The sequence below is a fragment of the Telmatherina bonti genome (genome assembly GCF_933228915.1).
Source record: "Telmatherina bonti genome assembly, chromosome: 17".
NCBI classification, from domain to species: domain Eukaryota; kingdom Metazoa; phylum Chordata; class Actinopteri; order Atheriniformes; family Telmatherinidae; genus Telmatherina; species Telmatherina bonti.
Genome location: NC_136615.1, coordinates 23,301,953 through 23,319,754, shown reverse-complemented (window position 1 = coordinate 23,319,754; position 17,802 = coordinate 23,301,953). Strand labels below are relative to the sequence as shown.

Here is a 17,802-nt window from a genome sequence, read left to right as displayed (position 1 = left end):
CATATTTAGTCAGCTCACATTCAGCCAAATGTGGCACAACCGACTGGATGCTGCTTCGGAGTACAGAAGGACAACTACCAGAAGATATTCGGGGAGAAAGATGGGAAATATTCAAGTCAATCCAATGATTTCAAGCCCCATCAAGCTTCATTGCACTTGCTGATGGCAGGATTAACGCCAGATAAGACCCACAATGACCTGAAGAGAGCTGCAGGAAAAGCCTGGCAAAGCAACACGGGAGGAAACGCTCACAGACGTTTATGGGCTCCAGACTTCAGTCACTTCCTCATGAAGATTCTTAACCACCTATTAAAAAAAGATAAACACTTTGCTTATGGTCATAATAATTTGTCTGATTATCTTTGAACAAGACGGCTGAACATAAATACCTAAACTCTTTTTTTTTTTTGTGAAAACTTTTCATCTCAAGTCAAGAATTTGGAATTGTAGCTCAAATTCATTCAATTCATCACTTAAACATGCTTTGGCGATAAGCTAAATTACCAAATACTGTGTTAGTGTCCAAGTAATTCCAGATTAAATATGTCTCTGAACAGTGGCAACCATTTAGCCCCCCCCCTCTCCGCGACTCATAACAATGAAGCAGTGTAGCCATTCAAAAAGTAAGAGATACAAGTTGTGTTTGTAAAGCCCAGCATTAGTCCGCAGACTGATGCTATAAGGTATAATTGAGACTGATAAGATGAGAACTGCCTGTAGTACCCATAATGCAAGGCGCTTTTAAAGACCATTAAACGGCATGTGAAATAAATAACAGCAAAAATAATACCAATTAATATTTATATGAGCAAATTCTTCCAGTTTGTTTTGGCTCAGCGTCCACTTGCCCTCCACAGTGGGTCTTTTCGCTCTCGTTCCCAGTGTGAGAACTTAGTCCCGAGCTTTAGCATCATAGCACTTCAGATTGGAGAGAGAATGCAAGCGTCCAGAGAGGTGGCAGCAGCCAGACTGGAGATGCGGAGGGACGGGCGCCTAAAGGCGAGGCAGTGTCAGAGGTGCAGGAGCACACCTCGTATCCGTTCTCTGCGTGGTCTGGGTGGCGGTGGACGTTGACTCTTGTCTCCGTGCTTTTAGTCTCTGTGTCTGGAGAGTCTGACTGCATCTCGGTGCAAAGCAGCCAGTCCTTCGCGATGAGGCGGGGGTATCCAACCTCCACCTCCATGTCACTGCCAGGCACTCGCCAGTACTCCTTCCCCTTGAAGAAATAGGACGAACCTTTACAGACAGAAACAGGAAAGAGACAAATGGTTGGCACTGCTGTATAAGGAGGGAAGGAACAGAACAGAACATGGAGCAGGAAACAAGAACACAAAACCTCTCACTGGGTTGAAACTGGGTTTTGTTTTTCCCCCTCAAGACTGGAAAGAAGCACGAGTGGCGTTTCTGTCATAAAACTTCAGCACTGAATTTATAAGAAGAAAGTTTCCAAGTCAAGTCGTTAGCGAGACTCAAAGAAAATGACCCAGAATGGCTGAGATTTTACAAAGAGTCCAACATTTAAAAGCTGTTTTCGTGGCTAAATCTGTGAAAAATTACAAGAGTAATGAGTGGAAAATGGCCATTATCCCAAGAAGGAAATGCGTGTGTTACCTCGGTGTGCATAATGAGCTATTAGCGTGAGTGATTTGGTCAGAGACCTGGATTTTATGAAGGCCACGAGGTTTCGTGCTGAAATCTGCAGGAATAAAATCCTGTTCTTCAATAAGACAGCTCACACTGGCTCTATGTGTGTGTGTGTGTGTGTGTGTGTGTGTGTGTGTGTGTGTGTGTGTTTAAGGCTTTCTGATAAATACAGCTAATGAACTCGGTCTTTGTTTGACATGTGTTTAGAATTCCAGTGTGGGACTTGGTGACAGCTGATAGAGGAGCAGACTGATTGCTTTGGGCTGAAAATGTATAATGTTGTTATGCATGTAATTACTCAGCTATGCAGAGTTTCTCTTCATGATACCGCGCAGCTGATCAATAATACGGATTAAATCCAATATTGACACAGTCAGTTGAGAGCAAGGACCGCAACTGCGCCTCTCATCAGCTCATGACCAAATTAAGCTGCAATACTTTCTTCTTCTATGATTTTAAAACATGTGGTCAGTTGTGCGGATAAGTTCATGGATGCAACCTAAAGTCCTATAAAGGATGCTATGTTGCACTTCCTACAATCCACTGCCCAAGGTGTGTGCACACTGTCATATATGAATGTATATCTGTGTAGGACTTGTACAAACGCTACATGTTCATTTATCAACTAGTTTTATAGACCCATTTTGAAGTAATTAAGAAGTGGGGGGGTTCAACTTTAGAGACAGGTCAGAACTTAAAATAAGGCGATATTGAACAACTAAAAAAGGATTTAGTATAACAATTAATGAAGTGAGACGCTGGAACGGATTGAATGTAGAGATGAAACAATGTCCAAACAGCATCCTATTTAAGAAAAAAATATAGAAGGTATGGGAATGAATAGGCTTAATATGCATTTGCAGGTAGCACATGGATGTGCTTGGTGGATTATATTGTAGTATTTAGGCACAGATGATTGTGAATTGTAACAAATATGATGGAGTACTGTTTGTTGATATGTTTTGGATTGCATGGATAATGTAGTCTGGGGTGATTATGTGTGAGTTAAGATCTTGCATGCCCTATAATGGGGGCTTGGATAATATGCATGGTCTGATGTCTGAAGCTGTAATTCTGTATCTACATGTGGATTTATGCTTGTAGACAGTGTGATTATATCATGTGTAACATTGACAATCAGAAAAAGGGGCAGGATTTAATAAGTTTTACACTTCTTCCTACTCCTTTTCGAACATATAGATTGTACCCTTGTATATTCTATTTTTTTTTGCATCACATGTGTGACCTCTTAATTTTGCTTGTTGTTTTATATTCATGTTTGAGTTGTAATCTAATTGCTGTTTGAAATAAGCAATAAACTATAAGTAGGATCACTAAAACAGAAAACAATCTTTTGCAGTCAGTTTCGGAGCCTACATGTGAAACATTGTGGTGAGGAAAACGTGCTTCTACAAAGTCAGCAGCGTCCTCAATAATATTAATGAAATAGCATTTAGAATTGGGTTCGCATCAATTCTGTGCCAAGCCTGAACTTATCAAATCCTGCCACAGCCACTCAGTTGACCATTCAGACTGAATACCACTCAAAAGCCAGGTGTTGCTGGAGTTTTTTTTTTTTTTAAAGCATGTGGAAATACAGACTGGGTACCTCATATTAAATTATGTTTGAATGCCACGCATAACTAACAAAGCCAAAGCAGCTGAACTGACCAATAGATGGACAAACTTATTTCAAGGTATACTAAGCAGCTGTCTTCAGATTTAAACGACCTTCTCTAAAGCACTGGAAGAGTATCTGTGCCCACATTTATTTGAAAGCAAAAATCCACCTCCCCTCTCCTGTGATTAAACATGTTTTAGGGTTATTCTCCTTTGTTAAGGCTTCCAAAACAGTGGAAAAAAGTGATTATTAGTGATCTCTATGGGAGTGTTATGCACTATGTCTCCAGAACTGTACCTACTGTAACTGGGAAGCAACAAGTAACCTTTCCAAAGCATCTGGGAATAAATGTAGTTTCTCTGCTTTTGTCCATGTGGGGTCTTCTGGTCAAATTGAGCCGTTTAGAGTTTTTACAAGAAGAAAAACTGGTTTAAGCACTTTTCCTCAACTGAAATTCAGAGGTCTTTACCTATATTTTGCAATAAACATATCCAAAGAAAAAACCTAATACACATGCTACCCCATACACTTAGATCATTTATATGGTCCTCCAGGCAATTTGACACATAACGTCACATTATAATCTAACCAATGAGGATCTATGTGCTTTTACTTTCCTGGTTTTATATAAACTTTCATAACATGTGTCACAACAAACTCCTTGCATGTGCACATTAAGGAGGTGCGGCGAACAAAAGAAATAAATTACATCTACATGAAAGTACTGCATCTTCCATCGATTATACGAATAAAAGAATTAAGAGTATCTTTGCACGTTTAAGAGAGTGAGGCAGATCATGTTGTAGAACAAGAACATGTACAGCATTTTGTGGAAGAAATAATGACTTACAACACATCTCAACTTCTTACACTGCTCAGGTGTAAAATATACACTTACGGTAGATGTAAATCCCAATATCCATGTATAAGCCTTTCACACACACTGCTGCTTGGGCTTCATCTATTTATTTCAAACTTTTTACCTTGAAACAAGTTCTTATGACCAGTCATTGTGTTCTGAATCACATTTAATTGAATTGAGTAAAATCTTTTGGAAATCCAATATACTTGCAGCTCATAAGTTTGAACTAGGAATATCAATTCCAACATCTCAGCAGGTGATCCCAAATTAAATGTCAGCTCTGTCAAATAACAGCTGATGCTTGACTCATACTCAAGCATTCAGTCTGTTATATATGAAACGGGCAAAAAAACATATTGATCCACAACTCCTTGACCTCTATATGAATCTAATTAGCCCCATCCAGCCCACAAACCTTTTATGATTGGACTTGAATTCTATAACAGCATTACTCATGTTGTAAACAAGACAAATAACTTCCACTTGCAAATAATGGCAAAATTGTAGCTAGTATTGGGGAATAATTCTTGTAATTTGTACCCATGTTCTGTTATTTGTGACACCATGCAAGAGAAAAGTTCAAACAAGTACAAGTACAAATATAATCTTGGAAAAAAGTGAAGTTTGCAAATACAAAACCTTTTCTTTACACGTATTTAACTAAATATCCAGCTGAAGAATTCAGTTGTACTCATCAAACTAATCATCCTAATTGTTAACCACAGAAAGAATGGAGGATTCCAAGGTATTCAGAGCCCAGAATGGGTACATAGTACCTCCAGGAGTTTCTGGGTCTGTCCTGGGGTTCCCTTCAAGTTGGATGTGCCCAGTAAACCTCCAAAGGGAGGTGACCAAGAGGCATCCTTCGTGATGTCCAAACCACCTCAGCTCACCTTTTGAGAAAGACCAACCAGAGGTAAGTGCTGGAGCAAAGATACACCAGTAAATTTGGGAGGTTTGCCTTCTGGCCCAGCTGTCTCTTTCCCAGTCCCAACAATGGATTGGGGAAGCACCCTCAATGCTGCCGTTTGTGGTGTTCATGGATAGCATCTTGAAGCGCAGTCAGTAAGTCAAGTTGGAGACCTCAGGGTTGCATCCCTCCCTTTTACAGATGATGTTGCTCTATTGGTTTCCATTGTCCATGATCTCCAGCATGGACTGGGGCAGTTTGCAGCTAAGTGTGAAATGGTCAGCCATGGTTCTCAATTGGGAAAAGCGTGACAAACTCCCTCTAGGTTGGGAATAAGTCCTTGCGACAAGCAGAGGAGTGAAAGTATCTCAGCATGTTGTTCATGTTCAACTGATGGCAGGATGCAGCAAGAGACGGAGCAATGGATTGGAGCTTCATCTTTCAGCGTTTTTTATAATTATCTATGGGACTTGTTCTCAAGCTATTTGATTTGTTTTGCTGCGCTCATCCGCACTTGCAAAAAAATCTCATTTGTATTTGTTTATTTATATTGAAATATGGTGATTCAAGCTAAAAACACATGCCGCTATCCTAGCTCAAAGCGAAGTCAAATCAGGAGCGTTTTCAAAATTTGTCAATTTTAACTAGCAGTTAACTTGTGAATAATAAACACACAAATTTACATTTGCATTGACCATTACATCCTTAATGTTGACTTGAGCAGTTTTTCAAAGCAGGTGGGTATTTTCTCTTTAATTCTCAATTTGTGTCCCTGAAACTGGCATAAATGTTCATTAGTGTTGGCAGCTGCCTTATTGATTCACATCTTTTTGACTCATTAAGTATCACTATTATGTCCTCTATAATCTGATACGCTCTGCAGTGGTTAAATGGAGCTCTGAAAGAGCTTCAAACTACATTGCAGGGAATCAGCAAGCTTCCGAAGGAGCTTCTTAAGCTTTGAACTGAACAAAAGAACATTAAACCAAGAAAGCACAAGCAAATATTTCATGTAACAAAGACACAAAATAATGAATAAATGAAGCTATTAAACTCCAGTCAAATGATTTAACTGTGTCAGCATCTTCTGTGTACTTATTCCACACTGTTCATACAGAGTTGCTAAATGTTTTATTTTTGATTAAGTTTCTATTTGTTGCAATTATCATCCAGTGCAAGCTAATATCTCATCTTAATGGGTAATGCCTTGCTAAGCTACATATAATTACACAGGACCAGCTGTGAGCTCTCTCTCACACACACACACACACACACACACACACACACACACACACACACACACACAACAAACAGATGATTTCAAGCTCAAGCTTACTGTATGTGTGGGTTTTATAAGGCATTCGGCTGGTATATTTTATAGGAGGTAACATACCAGAATGTTTTACAGCCACAGATGCACATCGTCTGTAAACATTTCTGGCTCAGGCGTAACACGCTCTGGGTATGATCACATTACCTCACCTCCTCCCTTAAAGCTTGCCACTTTCAGGGAAACAAAAGGAGCAGAAAAGAAATAGAGATGTTTTAAGGAAAGTTCATGCAGAGGTGAAGGAAAGGGAACATACACACACGTATTAACATCTGCATCTTGTGGGTGTACCAGCTGGGATTTCTTTGGTGGCTGCATTAATATACAAAGCAAAAACTGACTTTGGCGTTATATCATATGCTTGGTAGCGATACATGCAAATTGGGGACAATAAATAAGGCAATATATTCAAAACGCAAGAACCTTAAATAAAAATATTAACCACACATATGCATGGAATATCCCATGGATGCTATTTGCATTGAACCGGATATTAAATATAATTTGTGCGGCACACAGGTTTGCATGCATTACTTATTTCAGAGCGTCTCCCAAATCCCATTGTCACATAAGTGTGCACTTCCTCGGCATAAACAAGGACCACTTCTGACTCAGTTAGTGAAAGGTCACAATATGCTGATTTACGTTCGAAAGGGGCCATCAGTGGATGTGATGATTTTTTTCGAGTAACTGTCAAGTGCGGGGGTCAGTGGTTCACCGTGTGTCATAAAAGCAATGAGCCAATTTGTGCCAGTTAGCGGAAAACAATACTTCTGTCATCCATCTGGCCCTGAGACTCCCCTTGCTGATGGGCTTTCATATATTCTGAAGGCAGATTAATTATATACAAGCAGACGGCAGGACCCTGGATGCCAAACTGCAAAGCTTGGTGACAACACATCCTAGAAAACAACAATGATTTGGCTGCAGTCGCCGAGGCTAAGAGCGAGCTGTAAAACTTCCGGCTCCCACACACCAAAGTGCATTTAGAGAGCTGTGTGCAGCCTGTAATATGCGTTGCTCCCCAAAAGGAATAAAATCAGGAGGTGCTTTTATTTCCCTTTTCTGGTGGCACACAAGGTGCCTGATGTCTTCCCCCCTGAAATCAACCTAATTTAGCTCTGAAATCAGCTCTGCTGGATTTACACAGCTCACTTTGTCTCTCAGCAGAACACATGCAAAAAGTGATACCTGTCTGAACAGCTGACATTAGTCCTCATTTGCACACTTGCATTATACAGTCAGGCCTGTGTGGAGCATGCTGGTGTTAGTGGATGCAGCTGTGACAGCAGGGCTGCTGTGGAGCTTGATGGCTGCAGTAAAATAAGTGCTGCTGAACTGAGAGCTGTGTGCAGCCTGTAATATGCGTTGCTCCCCAAAAGGAATAAAATCAGGAGGTGCTTTTATTTCCCTTTTCTGGTGGCACACAAGGTGCTTTAGGAAGACAGAGGTGACTTGCACTTAGGAGCAGAAACAAGCAAAGCTCGATCAGAAGCTGGATCTGTGGTAAAACATCAAGACAGACTGATCAGATCCAGTTTAAGTCCTACAGTCCCTCTCTTTTGGACTTCTTTGATTAGAGCTTTTCATCCCATGTTATGTTCTTTTTCTCAGAAAATTGTGCTGCTTCTAAGCTGAGTGAGGTCACTGGGGCAGCTTGTGGATTTATGGCATCACACACCTCTGCTGTTTTTACACTATAAAGGTCAGAACTTGTTTGCATGTTCACACTGTGGTATAAATTCTGATGTGCAAACTGTTTGAAAGGTTGCTGTTAGAAAGTCCCGTCTTATAAACCATTTCAGCTGTCATGACTGGTTTTGATCTTTCCTTTCCTGCTAATGTGACCTGCAGTTACTCATTCTGTCGTAAGTCTGTCACACTTCTGGCTAGTGCTAGCTAGTGGCAGAGAGCGGTGCTGATGGTGGTTGTGTCTTCAGTCAGCACGTCAGAAGCCAAAAAAAGTGGACATCAGGAGTAATATTAGTGGGTCAACATTAAAGTTGAAGGCGGAATGAAAATATTCTCCAGCTGCTATTTAGTCATTAATAATAGTGATAATAATAGTTTAGAAAAATGTTTCAGCAATGTAACGTTATTTTTTCAGGTAACAGAATTAAAGCTGTTACACAGTTTGTAGAGAAGAAGAGATGGGCAGGCTGGTGGGTTTGGTGCTAAGAGTTATTAATTGATCAATATAGTTCATTTAAATTTCAAAAGTCATAATATAGCATACTGAAGAGATTACCAGAACTTTATATAAACAAAAAGAAAAGAAAACAAAAAAAATCCAAAAACAACAATTCCGTTTGTTGTACAGACCACTTAAAAAAATAGACCAAAATAATGAACATATTATTAAACAAAAATGAAAACAATAATAATGTGTAATCACATCAAGAATTGTATAAAACTGCAATGAGTCAAAATGATCATATACATAACTTATATAAAGTAACAGAAGTTATGAAGTAAAACAATCCTGGATTTCGTTTAGCCAAAAAACATGACAAAGAGCTTACTGTCTATGCCTGCATAGAATATTTGGCATCATAAAGCTACTTCTTTAGATTTCCTGTCTGCCATATGATACCATCTGCACTCATGTTGATCATAAGTATAAAAAAATCCGTGTCTTCCAGGGACATCAGCGAGCCACTCATATGCCCCAGCAATGTCATACATCAAACCTACCTGGATGCTATTAGATGTTAGACATGGTAAAATAAATTCTCATATTAAAAAAGTCCTTCAAATTGTTGCTTTTTTGGAATTTTTTATTTATATTCCAGATGTTTATTTGGCATCAGGTTCCAGGTCTCTAACTTCATCAAATTCTCCTATAAAGTTTGTTTTCTCTGACTCCAAGTCAAATTCACATGTTATTTCTACATAGTTTTTATAGTTTTCTTTGGAACCACTTGAAACTCTATAAATCTTTCCTTGTGTTCTTTTTTTTCTATTAATTTCCAGCTTTGGTTTATTCCTTACAAAGGCAGAAGCAAAGGTGGGTTTTTATGCCCTTAGTTTATTTTGCCTCCGTGTTAATAAAATGACAGAAACCTTGATGCAGAAGTGAAACATCGAGAAGTGAAAGACCTACTAAGCCCCGATCACTTCTATGAAAATCAAAAGCATTGATGAAGAGCTGTATTCTCTCTGTCTGTTTATCTAGGTATAGAGCACATAGACAGAATGGTTTTTAAACGTTACTCTCTCGTTTATTTATGTGTTTTTATTGCTAATCATAAAGGCAACCCACTCTGGAGCGATTTCTCAGTTTGCTAAAGCTGAATAGAAGATAAAGACTGGAGCATCTTACCGTCAGACCACCTCATGGCGTCATCCAGATGTGGTGGCAGTCCCTTCCAAAGTGCGCTATCTTTAGGGTAGCCCAGGTCCATCCGTCGGAGGTGGTCATCGTAGCGCCAGTAGCTGCTATCCTTAAAGAAGTAGGTTTTGTCGTTGTGCAACCACACAAAGGCTGCATCCACTCTTTCCACTGGAAGGCCAAAGTCAGTGATTGGACGAGGGTAACCCTCCTCTACATTATTGTCTTTGAAAACCCAATACTTAAGACCTGAGGGGTGAATGCAGAGGGAACAATTAAAAGGAAAATATTTCAGAATGAATATGTTTGAGCCCATGTGAGATCAGGTAGAGCTTATCACCTTTGAAAAACACTATTTTGTGATCCCCTGGTCTCTCATAAACAGCATCCACGCTGTCCAGACTGGGAGGGAGGCCCCTCCAAAAGCGATGGATCTGAGCTGGACGAAGAGACACCAGGTGTTTCTCCCTTGTTAGTCTCCAAAAATATTTCCCTGCAACAGAAGGAGGAGGTCTGGTTAGAACTTCCTCACCAGATGATAACACAAGAAAAGCCATGATTGGTTTGGAGGATCGTTGGCATGCAGTTTGCTGTGTCTGCTGGGTGAGAATACAAGTGGGGAATCAGAATAAGAATATTGATCTTGTCTTTGTGTAATGAGGTGACTGGCAAGAGTCATGTTTTCCATTTACATCAGAAATCAACATTTCCTATAAGATAATATTTGCTTTTGTTAAATGAGGCTTTGAATGAGTCTTGATTAAATGAACAAACTGACCAAAATGATTCATTTTAGATTCAGTAGAAACACACTGCACACTATATTAGGTTGCATAATATAGGATGGTTTGTGAACTTGTCATGTTACATGTTGAAGCCACACATTCTATTGATTGCTGGAGCCGCCTGTCTGTCCATGCGCCTCCAGTCTTTCTATTTATACCCGCTCCATTCACCTCTTTGCTTGTCTTCTGTCCAGCTGTCACTATTTTCATTTTGTCTCGGTCACCTCGCTCTTGCAGAACTCCTCTGCATCATCCTTTGATCTTGAAGACGGATCAGCAGTGGACGAATCACATTTTGCCATAAGTTAAAGCTTTGTTTCTAAGGATGACTGATTTAATTGAGATTCATGGGGTTTGGTTTGTCTCAAACATTCAAAGCAGAGAAAATTACCCAGAAAAAAAATGAAGCAAACAAGAATATGACAGGGCAATTTATAACAAGGGGAAACTTTTGCATAATTTTGATCAGTTATCAAATCATTCTGAACTAAACTTATTCATTCTTTCAATCTTTCAGGTTAAAATTGTGTCCCCCAGAGATGGGTTATTACATAGGGAAGAAAGACAAAATTTAGGACCCAATGCATCAGAGGGCCACTTGCCCTGATATTCTGTTGGAAATTAGTTGATACTTTTTGGTTTAAATCAAAAACACCAGTTTTCCACCTTAAAAATCTGTGCCAGTGACATTCATTGTTTACATTCTAGGTGCTGTCTCTGGCTTGCAGCATCCCAGGACTGAGGGAAATATATATGGTTTACAACTTTTGCTTTCCAGCTTGGAGGATCACATGATAGCTGCATTTTGATTTAAAGCACAGCGTCACACACTGGCCACTGGCCAATTTGTACACGCACCCTGACGGATTCAGCAGTGAAACCTAAGAGGACATTATGATAGAAAGTGGAATAAAAAAAAATAAAACAGAGCTAAATAAATGAGAAGCATCAACATCACACTGACTTTTACTGACTGGAGAGAGCTCAGAGGTGAGTCGGGATGAAAGAATTATTCTTTGTTAGGATGTGGCAAAGTATTAAAATCTGCCAAAGTTGAGTGGTGCCACGTTAAAAGAAATCAAAGAACTGACAGTCATAAAAGGAGACAAAACATCGACACTCAAACTGATTCTCAATAGACTGAGTTATTTCAAATAGACACAAAAAGCAGCAATGAGACACAAACTACTGTATATAATAAGCAGCTGCCGCAACCACAAAGATAAAACTATCACAGAGACATACAAAACATCAACAATGGAACAGAAAAAAGCACAAAAAATAAACATAGAAAAAGCTTTCTTTTAAATAAAACAAGAGTGTGATGTAGACAACCGTAAAATGGCACAATACAACCACAAAGCTGGAACAGTTCAACAAAACATCACTGGATACCATAAAAGGAATTCAAATTAGTTCGTAATTAAACCAAAAAGACAACAACAAAGAGACATAAAATCTCCCCAAAAAAGACAAAACGACCGTAATGTATTACAAAACAACTGTAGGCAACTCTTGTATTGGTATGTGTCCAGAGACTCATTGCTTCATAATCCATCACTGGTTGTACCTCCATCGTTTCATATTTTGGACCACTGTTGTTCCCCGTTTCTATCATTTCTGTAGGTTAATAAGCTCCTGAAGCAAATGAGCTCCAACATGCAGGTGTAACCATTTATGACATCATAAATGTTTCAAATGAAAAATATTAAATTCTGAAACAAAGACTCTTTGTCTTTTGTAGCCAAACTGCCTCCCCCCCCCCCCCCCCCCCCCCAACTTTCCTTCCTTATTTTAACTTCTCATTACTTGAATACCATTATGTCAAACACATCTGAGGTTTATTAGAAACAGCAGAGGAGCACACACATCGCTTTTTTCTTGTAGACCTGGGTTGGGTGATGGTCTTTAGCCTATGGTTAAGGAAAATAGTGTTTTGTATTAACCAATAAAGCCGTCCCTGGGTTGCAGTCATCTTATTTATGGTGAATCAGGGCATAAAACACACAAAACATATGAATGCTTTCTACTGAAAAACATCACGATCAAGTCTTTTAGTATTTTCACTGTTTCAACAAACAAATAAATTTGGTTTTTAATGAAATCACTCTGGTACAAGTCATAAGATTTTGTAGAAGTAACTTATTACAGTCCGTCTTCCTCAAACCTTCGAATGTTTTGCCTGTAACCATCTGAGAGGTATCATGCGTGTCATTAAATTCTGACTGCAGCATACGGCCTTTTTTCTGCGTTCGGCTTATCAAACAGCCCACTGTGTACTTTTTAATTGAATGCCAGTGTTTTAGCCAGCTGAGCTGCAGGTCACTACACAAGATGCCACCAGACTCCAGAATGCTAAGGAAAGGTCCCTGTTGTATTTCTGTACACTGGATTATCCTCTTGTGTTAGAGCTGATCTGGTGCCAGAGGAAATAACCAGTATCTCATTAAGAGATACATGATTTTTTTTTTTTTTTTTTCCCTCAGTTAAATTTCTTCATGACTCCCATCAGCACCAAACAGCAACATAAAATCCTAATTCTTATTAAACATGCAACCTCCATTCGCTCGCTCTCTCCCTTTAAGGTTGAAATACCTTTAAAAAAGAAAGCCTCCCCTCGTATTTGGGCCACGGCATCAAAAGGACTGGTGCATCTGTCTGGGGCATCTTGCGCCAGCCTGAGAGACAGATGAGCCAGAAGGAAAGATGGAAAAAAAAGACAAAACAGGGACGTTACACTTCTGGAAAGAAGAAAAGGAGGCATTGTATTTACATTCTGACCACTAAGCATTTAAAACATAATGAAGGTTTTCATATTAAACAACCACACTCATTGTAAGGAGAAGACATCATGACCTGAACTGGTTAAAGCTGCTTGCATACTGAAAAAAAACCCCCCAAAACAACTGTATTCTAATTACACTCGCCTACCGAGAGAGTCTGTATGTGAGCATGCATGTGCATGTAATTCCTTCAATTAAACAGGCTAAACATGAGGTGAATACTGTTACGCTTAAATGGGGAGGTCTTCCAGTGTATTTATCCCCTGGGCTAATAAGTGATTTAAAGTTCTGACGTGGTCGGCCTGCCAATGATGAAGCCATCAGCATCACAGACCTTCCACTGTGAGTGGGAAGCTGACAGCCCTGGTATTAACAACAAAGATCCTTATTCACAGCTCTGGTAACAAGGCACGGCTGCCTAGTGTCTGTATTTGTGACCTTTGACAAGCATAATCTAGCTTTTCCACCCATCGCAAACAAGATGGAGGTGGTGAAAAATGGACAGTTAACGAAAGGGCAAGATTAGCAGTGGATGGTAAGTTTTATAAGCCTGGAAAGATATAATACGAAGGAAATTCTTTGTTTAAAAGTGCATATCTGCTTGAGAAAAACAAAGTACAGGGCAGTTTTTGAAACGAGGCTTGGAGCACAGTTTCATGTATCATTCAGCCAGTTACCCTTCCTACTATATTATTAGTTCAAGAAGCAATAATGCAAAACCGTAATGGATCATACCAGAATGAAATTTATCAGATTATTTATAAACAAAAACAGTGATTCTGGAAAGAATTAAAAATGAACTTTATGTTCCGATCATACAGAACAGACACTTTCATTTCCATTGTAACGCAGAATTGTTTCAGAGCATTACAGCAAACAAAAATGCCACGGACAAGGAAGAAATAACCATACGTTTGAAGGGAATCACTACAAGTACATGACGTTTCTCTACTGGGAGTTTGGAGCTGTGACGGCCTGGCTTAACTATGTTTTTCTTTATTTTGTAGGTAGGTGTGCTATGTGCGGTTCCAGTCATCAGAGCACCTGCCTATATAAGGCTGTGGGCTGTTTGCTCTCAGCTTGGTTTGTTCAGACACTGACTTGCAACCACTTTACACTACTGATTTCCACGTTTACACGCTGCATACATGTACTTTAAGTGCTTTCTGTACTCCCTCCCATCAACCAGAGGGGTTAGGTTTGTTAACTGATCAGTCCTCACATGTACACTGTATTGAATAAAAGCACCTGCCAAATGACTGTACAATAGAATTATCTGAGGTTTAATGGGTGTGTTCTCCCAGCAGTGGGATTCAGCTCTATCCAGGGGTGATCAGGTGGAATAGAACGATGAATTAAACATGTTTGGTGCTTTCAGATGCATGTTATGGAAATAGTTTTACTATCTAGACTAATGTGCTGTACAAGACACCACTGGAGGAAGATTCAGGATATTCTGAGCGTCGATACATATTCTACAAGTCCAGCGGTGTTTTTCTTCATCTGGGGTCAGCCGCATTCAGGGACTCTGGATTTTAGTTTAATAATATCAGTAGCTGTTGTAACAAGGACGCTAGGCAGCTTATAAAGGGTCTTATAGCTTTACCATGACCATGCTACGCAATTGCTTGTCTTCTTGCCCCTGAGACTAATGTTCTTTTCTCTCTCATCCACACTTGGTGCGGTGTACACAGTGATACCAGACAGAATTATAATAAGCGCTTTCTCGTTTTAAATAGGATCAGAGAGCCAAGTTTGCTTGTTACATCTCTAAAGTTCATGTTAATCCCATCTTCATAATGATTACTGATATCTTTTTAAAAACTGTAGCTGTGTGAGGGTTTAGTTGTATTCCTAATGTCCTGAGATGTTTTCTCTGTAAGCAGTGTATGAAACCCGAGAAAATAATCATTTTGTTTAAGAGAAAGAAAACGAATGAGAAAGTAGAGAAGAAGAAATAAAAGAACACAATGGAATGGAAATGTTTATTTTTTTCATTTCATAAGCTTTAGGTTTTTCTCTTTATTTACTTTAGCTTCTTTTAGCGTTTTACTGTGAATTTTTAGCCTTTGCCATGACTATTTCCATGTTCACTTCTGCTGTTATTTATTCATCTGTCATTTGCATTTGATATTTCCCCACTTGTTGTGGCACTGTGACTATTCACTGCTTAAAGGTCAGTTTGGCTCGTCGCTACACTTTGACTCAAAAGCAACCCATCTTAATTTTCAAAGAGTTGTACACAAAAAACTCCTTAGATGCGTGAAGATATGTGACCTTAATAGTGTAGGAACCACCAAAGTCTGGGTGGACACATAAGGCAAGGAGAGCCTGTTTCCCAAAAACTGCGACCAGTGTTACACAACGCTTCTACATTCAACATAAAACTGTGTTGCACCCTTTGTCCATGTTACTGAGTTTTACTGAAGATAGAGGAATTCTTCAGACTAGGTACTTGAAAGAATAAACTGTACAGGCTTCAAGCTACAAGTATGAATATTTGACAGTTGCAAATATGTAAAATCCGTTGACAAAAACAATAAGCTCATCCCACAAATGCATTTTTCTAACAAATATGGCACCATTTAAAAGTGAATTAAACAAGTTTTCCAGTGGTAAGAGATTTATCTCAAGCATTCCCTTAGATTTGTGCTAAGTTTATAATTTGCATTAAATTATACACTTTATAATAAATAATATGAAAACCAAGAACTTTCCCTCATTCATTTCTTTATTAATTTACATTTCTGTTCTTTTACTCCTATTATCCCTGCCTTAGCAGGGTTTGTAGTTATTTGGTATTTTGTTCATTTCCGATGACACACACTGTAAATAACCATTTATATTCTAAACTATGCCTATTCACGTCTGATCTGAACTTTTGTAATTAGGGATCTTTAGACCTTATTCATTACTTTGAATGAATTATTCCATAAAGTTGAGCACAACGATGCTTAACTGTATTGTTTTATTAGAATTATAAATGCAAATGAACAAGGTCAATTTAAGGGAAGCCATCTTTTTATTTCCAGCTCTATAAGATTGTTCGGAAAATAAATGAATGGAAATGAATGAATTCCCTTTACAAATCAGGAGGAAATTACTCAGTGAGAAGATTGTAATACATATACACAGTGTGTCACTCAGCAATTTATCTATATTCAATCATATCACAACTGAGCCCCATCTTTCCTTTGGCTCACACTCATGTTGAATTCTACTGCGCTACTTAAAAAAAAAAGATATTAATGATATCTGTTCTAATCATATAGTTTAATCTCCATTCATACAGCCTGACTAATCATATTCATGCTCCATTGCCCATTTCTGAGCATTTTAACGGGTGTGATGTCTTCTCTTGAGGCACCCTGAAGCCAAATGATGAGTTAATGCCCAGATGGTCGCAAAATTTGGAAAATTACTTTGTGTCGTGACCCATTAGTTGTGCACAGGAGTACACTGCCATGACACGTGTGAGCATCCTAAAGTATGCTCAGAATTATCTTCTTATAGTTTTCCTATCAGATGGAATTTGTCCCACACATGGAGGAAAATGTTCTGCGGTGTCGCTATGAATTAAATAAAAAAGGATTACTACATACAGTGGCGCAGAGTTAAAGGAAACCAGAAACTGAGCTGAGATGTTGGAAAAAGTTGGTTTATTTCAGTAAACTGGCTAAAATACTTTAACAACTTATTATGAGCCAAAAGTAAGAGATTATTGAAATATTCAGCTTCTGGCTGTTCAAGCTGTAATTAAAAGGTAATAGCAACCAAATGAGCTTAGCATACATCATATCCAGTTGCAGGTTTTCTTCAAAATAACATCAGAGCTAAAGAAAACAAGATTTTCAACTGCTGTCCCACAAGCTTCTTATTACAACGTTTAGTTTGCAAAGGAGTCTCTTTGCTTTTAGCTTCAGCTTCTGTGTTCATCCACATGGAGCGTTTATTACATCCCAATAACTCAAATATTTTGAACAAAGTAATAGGCAGAAAAATCTCAGCAAGCTGGGAAAATCCTTTGGCCTTTGGAATGAAATTAAAAATACAATTTCTGACTTACAGCAGAGTGGATCTGTTTTCAGGGAGGTCCAGCAGGACAGGAGGTTCAGGTGTCTGAGAGGAGCTGCCCGGCCTAATGGTGTGGGACACCGAGTCTCTGACACCTGGAGATTTAAAATGAAAATATATATTAGACATTTAAAAAAAAAAAAAAAGTCTTTGTTTGAAATACATAAACTTTTCGTTTTTTTTAAGCATTAGATCTACGGTAACCATGTATGGCAGTCGACTCTTAATGTCTGTGTTTGTATTTAATTTAGCTTTAACGAACACATCCAAACTCTCTTCCAAACTGCTCTTCATTTTTTCCTACATTTCATTCATGATCATTAGTCAGTGCCCTGCACGCTCCGACTACCTACAACAGGAAATGGTGTGATAAGGTCATAGTCCATAAAGTGGTCCAATTAACTGCATCCATGTTTTCATTAATCAATAACTCCACTGCACAGAACTTAACTCCTCTCTCTC

General features: G+C 38.9%; 1 protein-coding gene across 1 annotated transcript in view; it reads right to left on the bottom strand.

The window, feature by feature from the left end:
- Positions 1-910: 910 nt before the first annotated feature.
- Positions 911-17,802, bottom strand: part of LOC306768652 (matrix metalloproteinase-17-like) — a gene marked incomplete at both ends in the record, with an annotated part of 104,800 nt that continues 87,908 nt past the window's right edge. The window contains 5 exons of the mRNA XM_079257067.1: positions 911-1,236; positions 9,690-9,947; positions 10,039-10,191; positions 13,079-13,161; positions 17,333-17,435. Of these exons, the coding sequence (XP_079113193.1) occupies positions 911-1,236; positions 9,690-9,947; positions 10,039-10,191; positions 13,079-13,161; positions 17,333-17,435 (923 nt within the window). The remainder of the gene's footprint in view (positions 1,237-9,689; positions 9,948-10,038; positions 10,192-13,078; positions 13,162-17,332; positions 17,436-17,802) is intronic.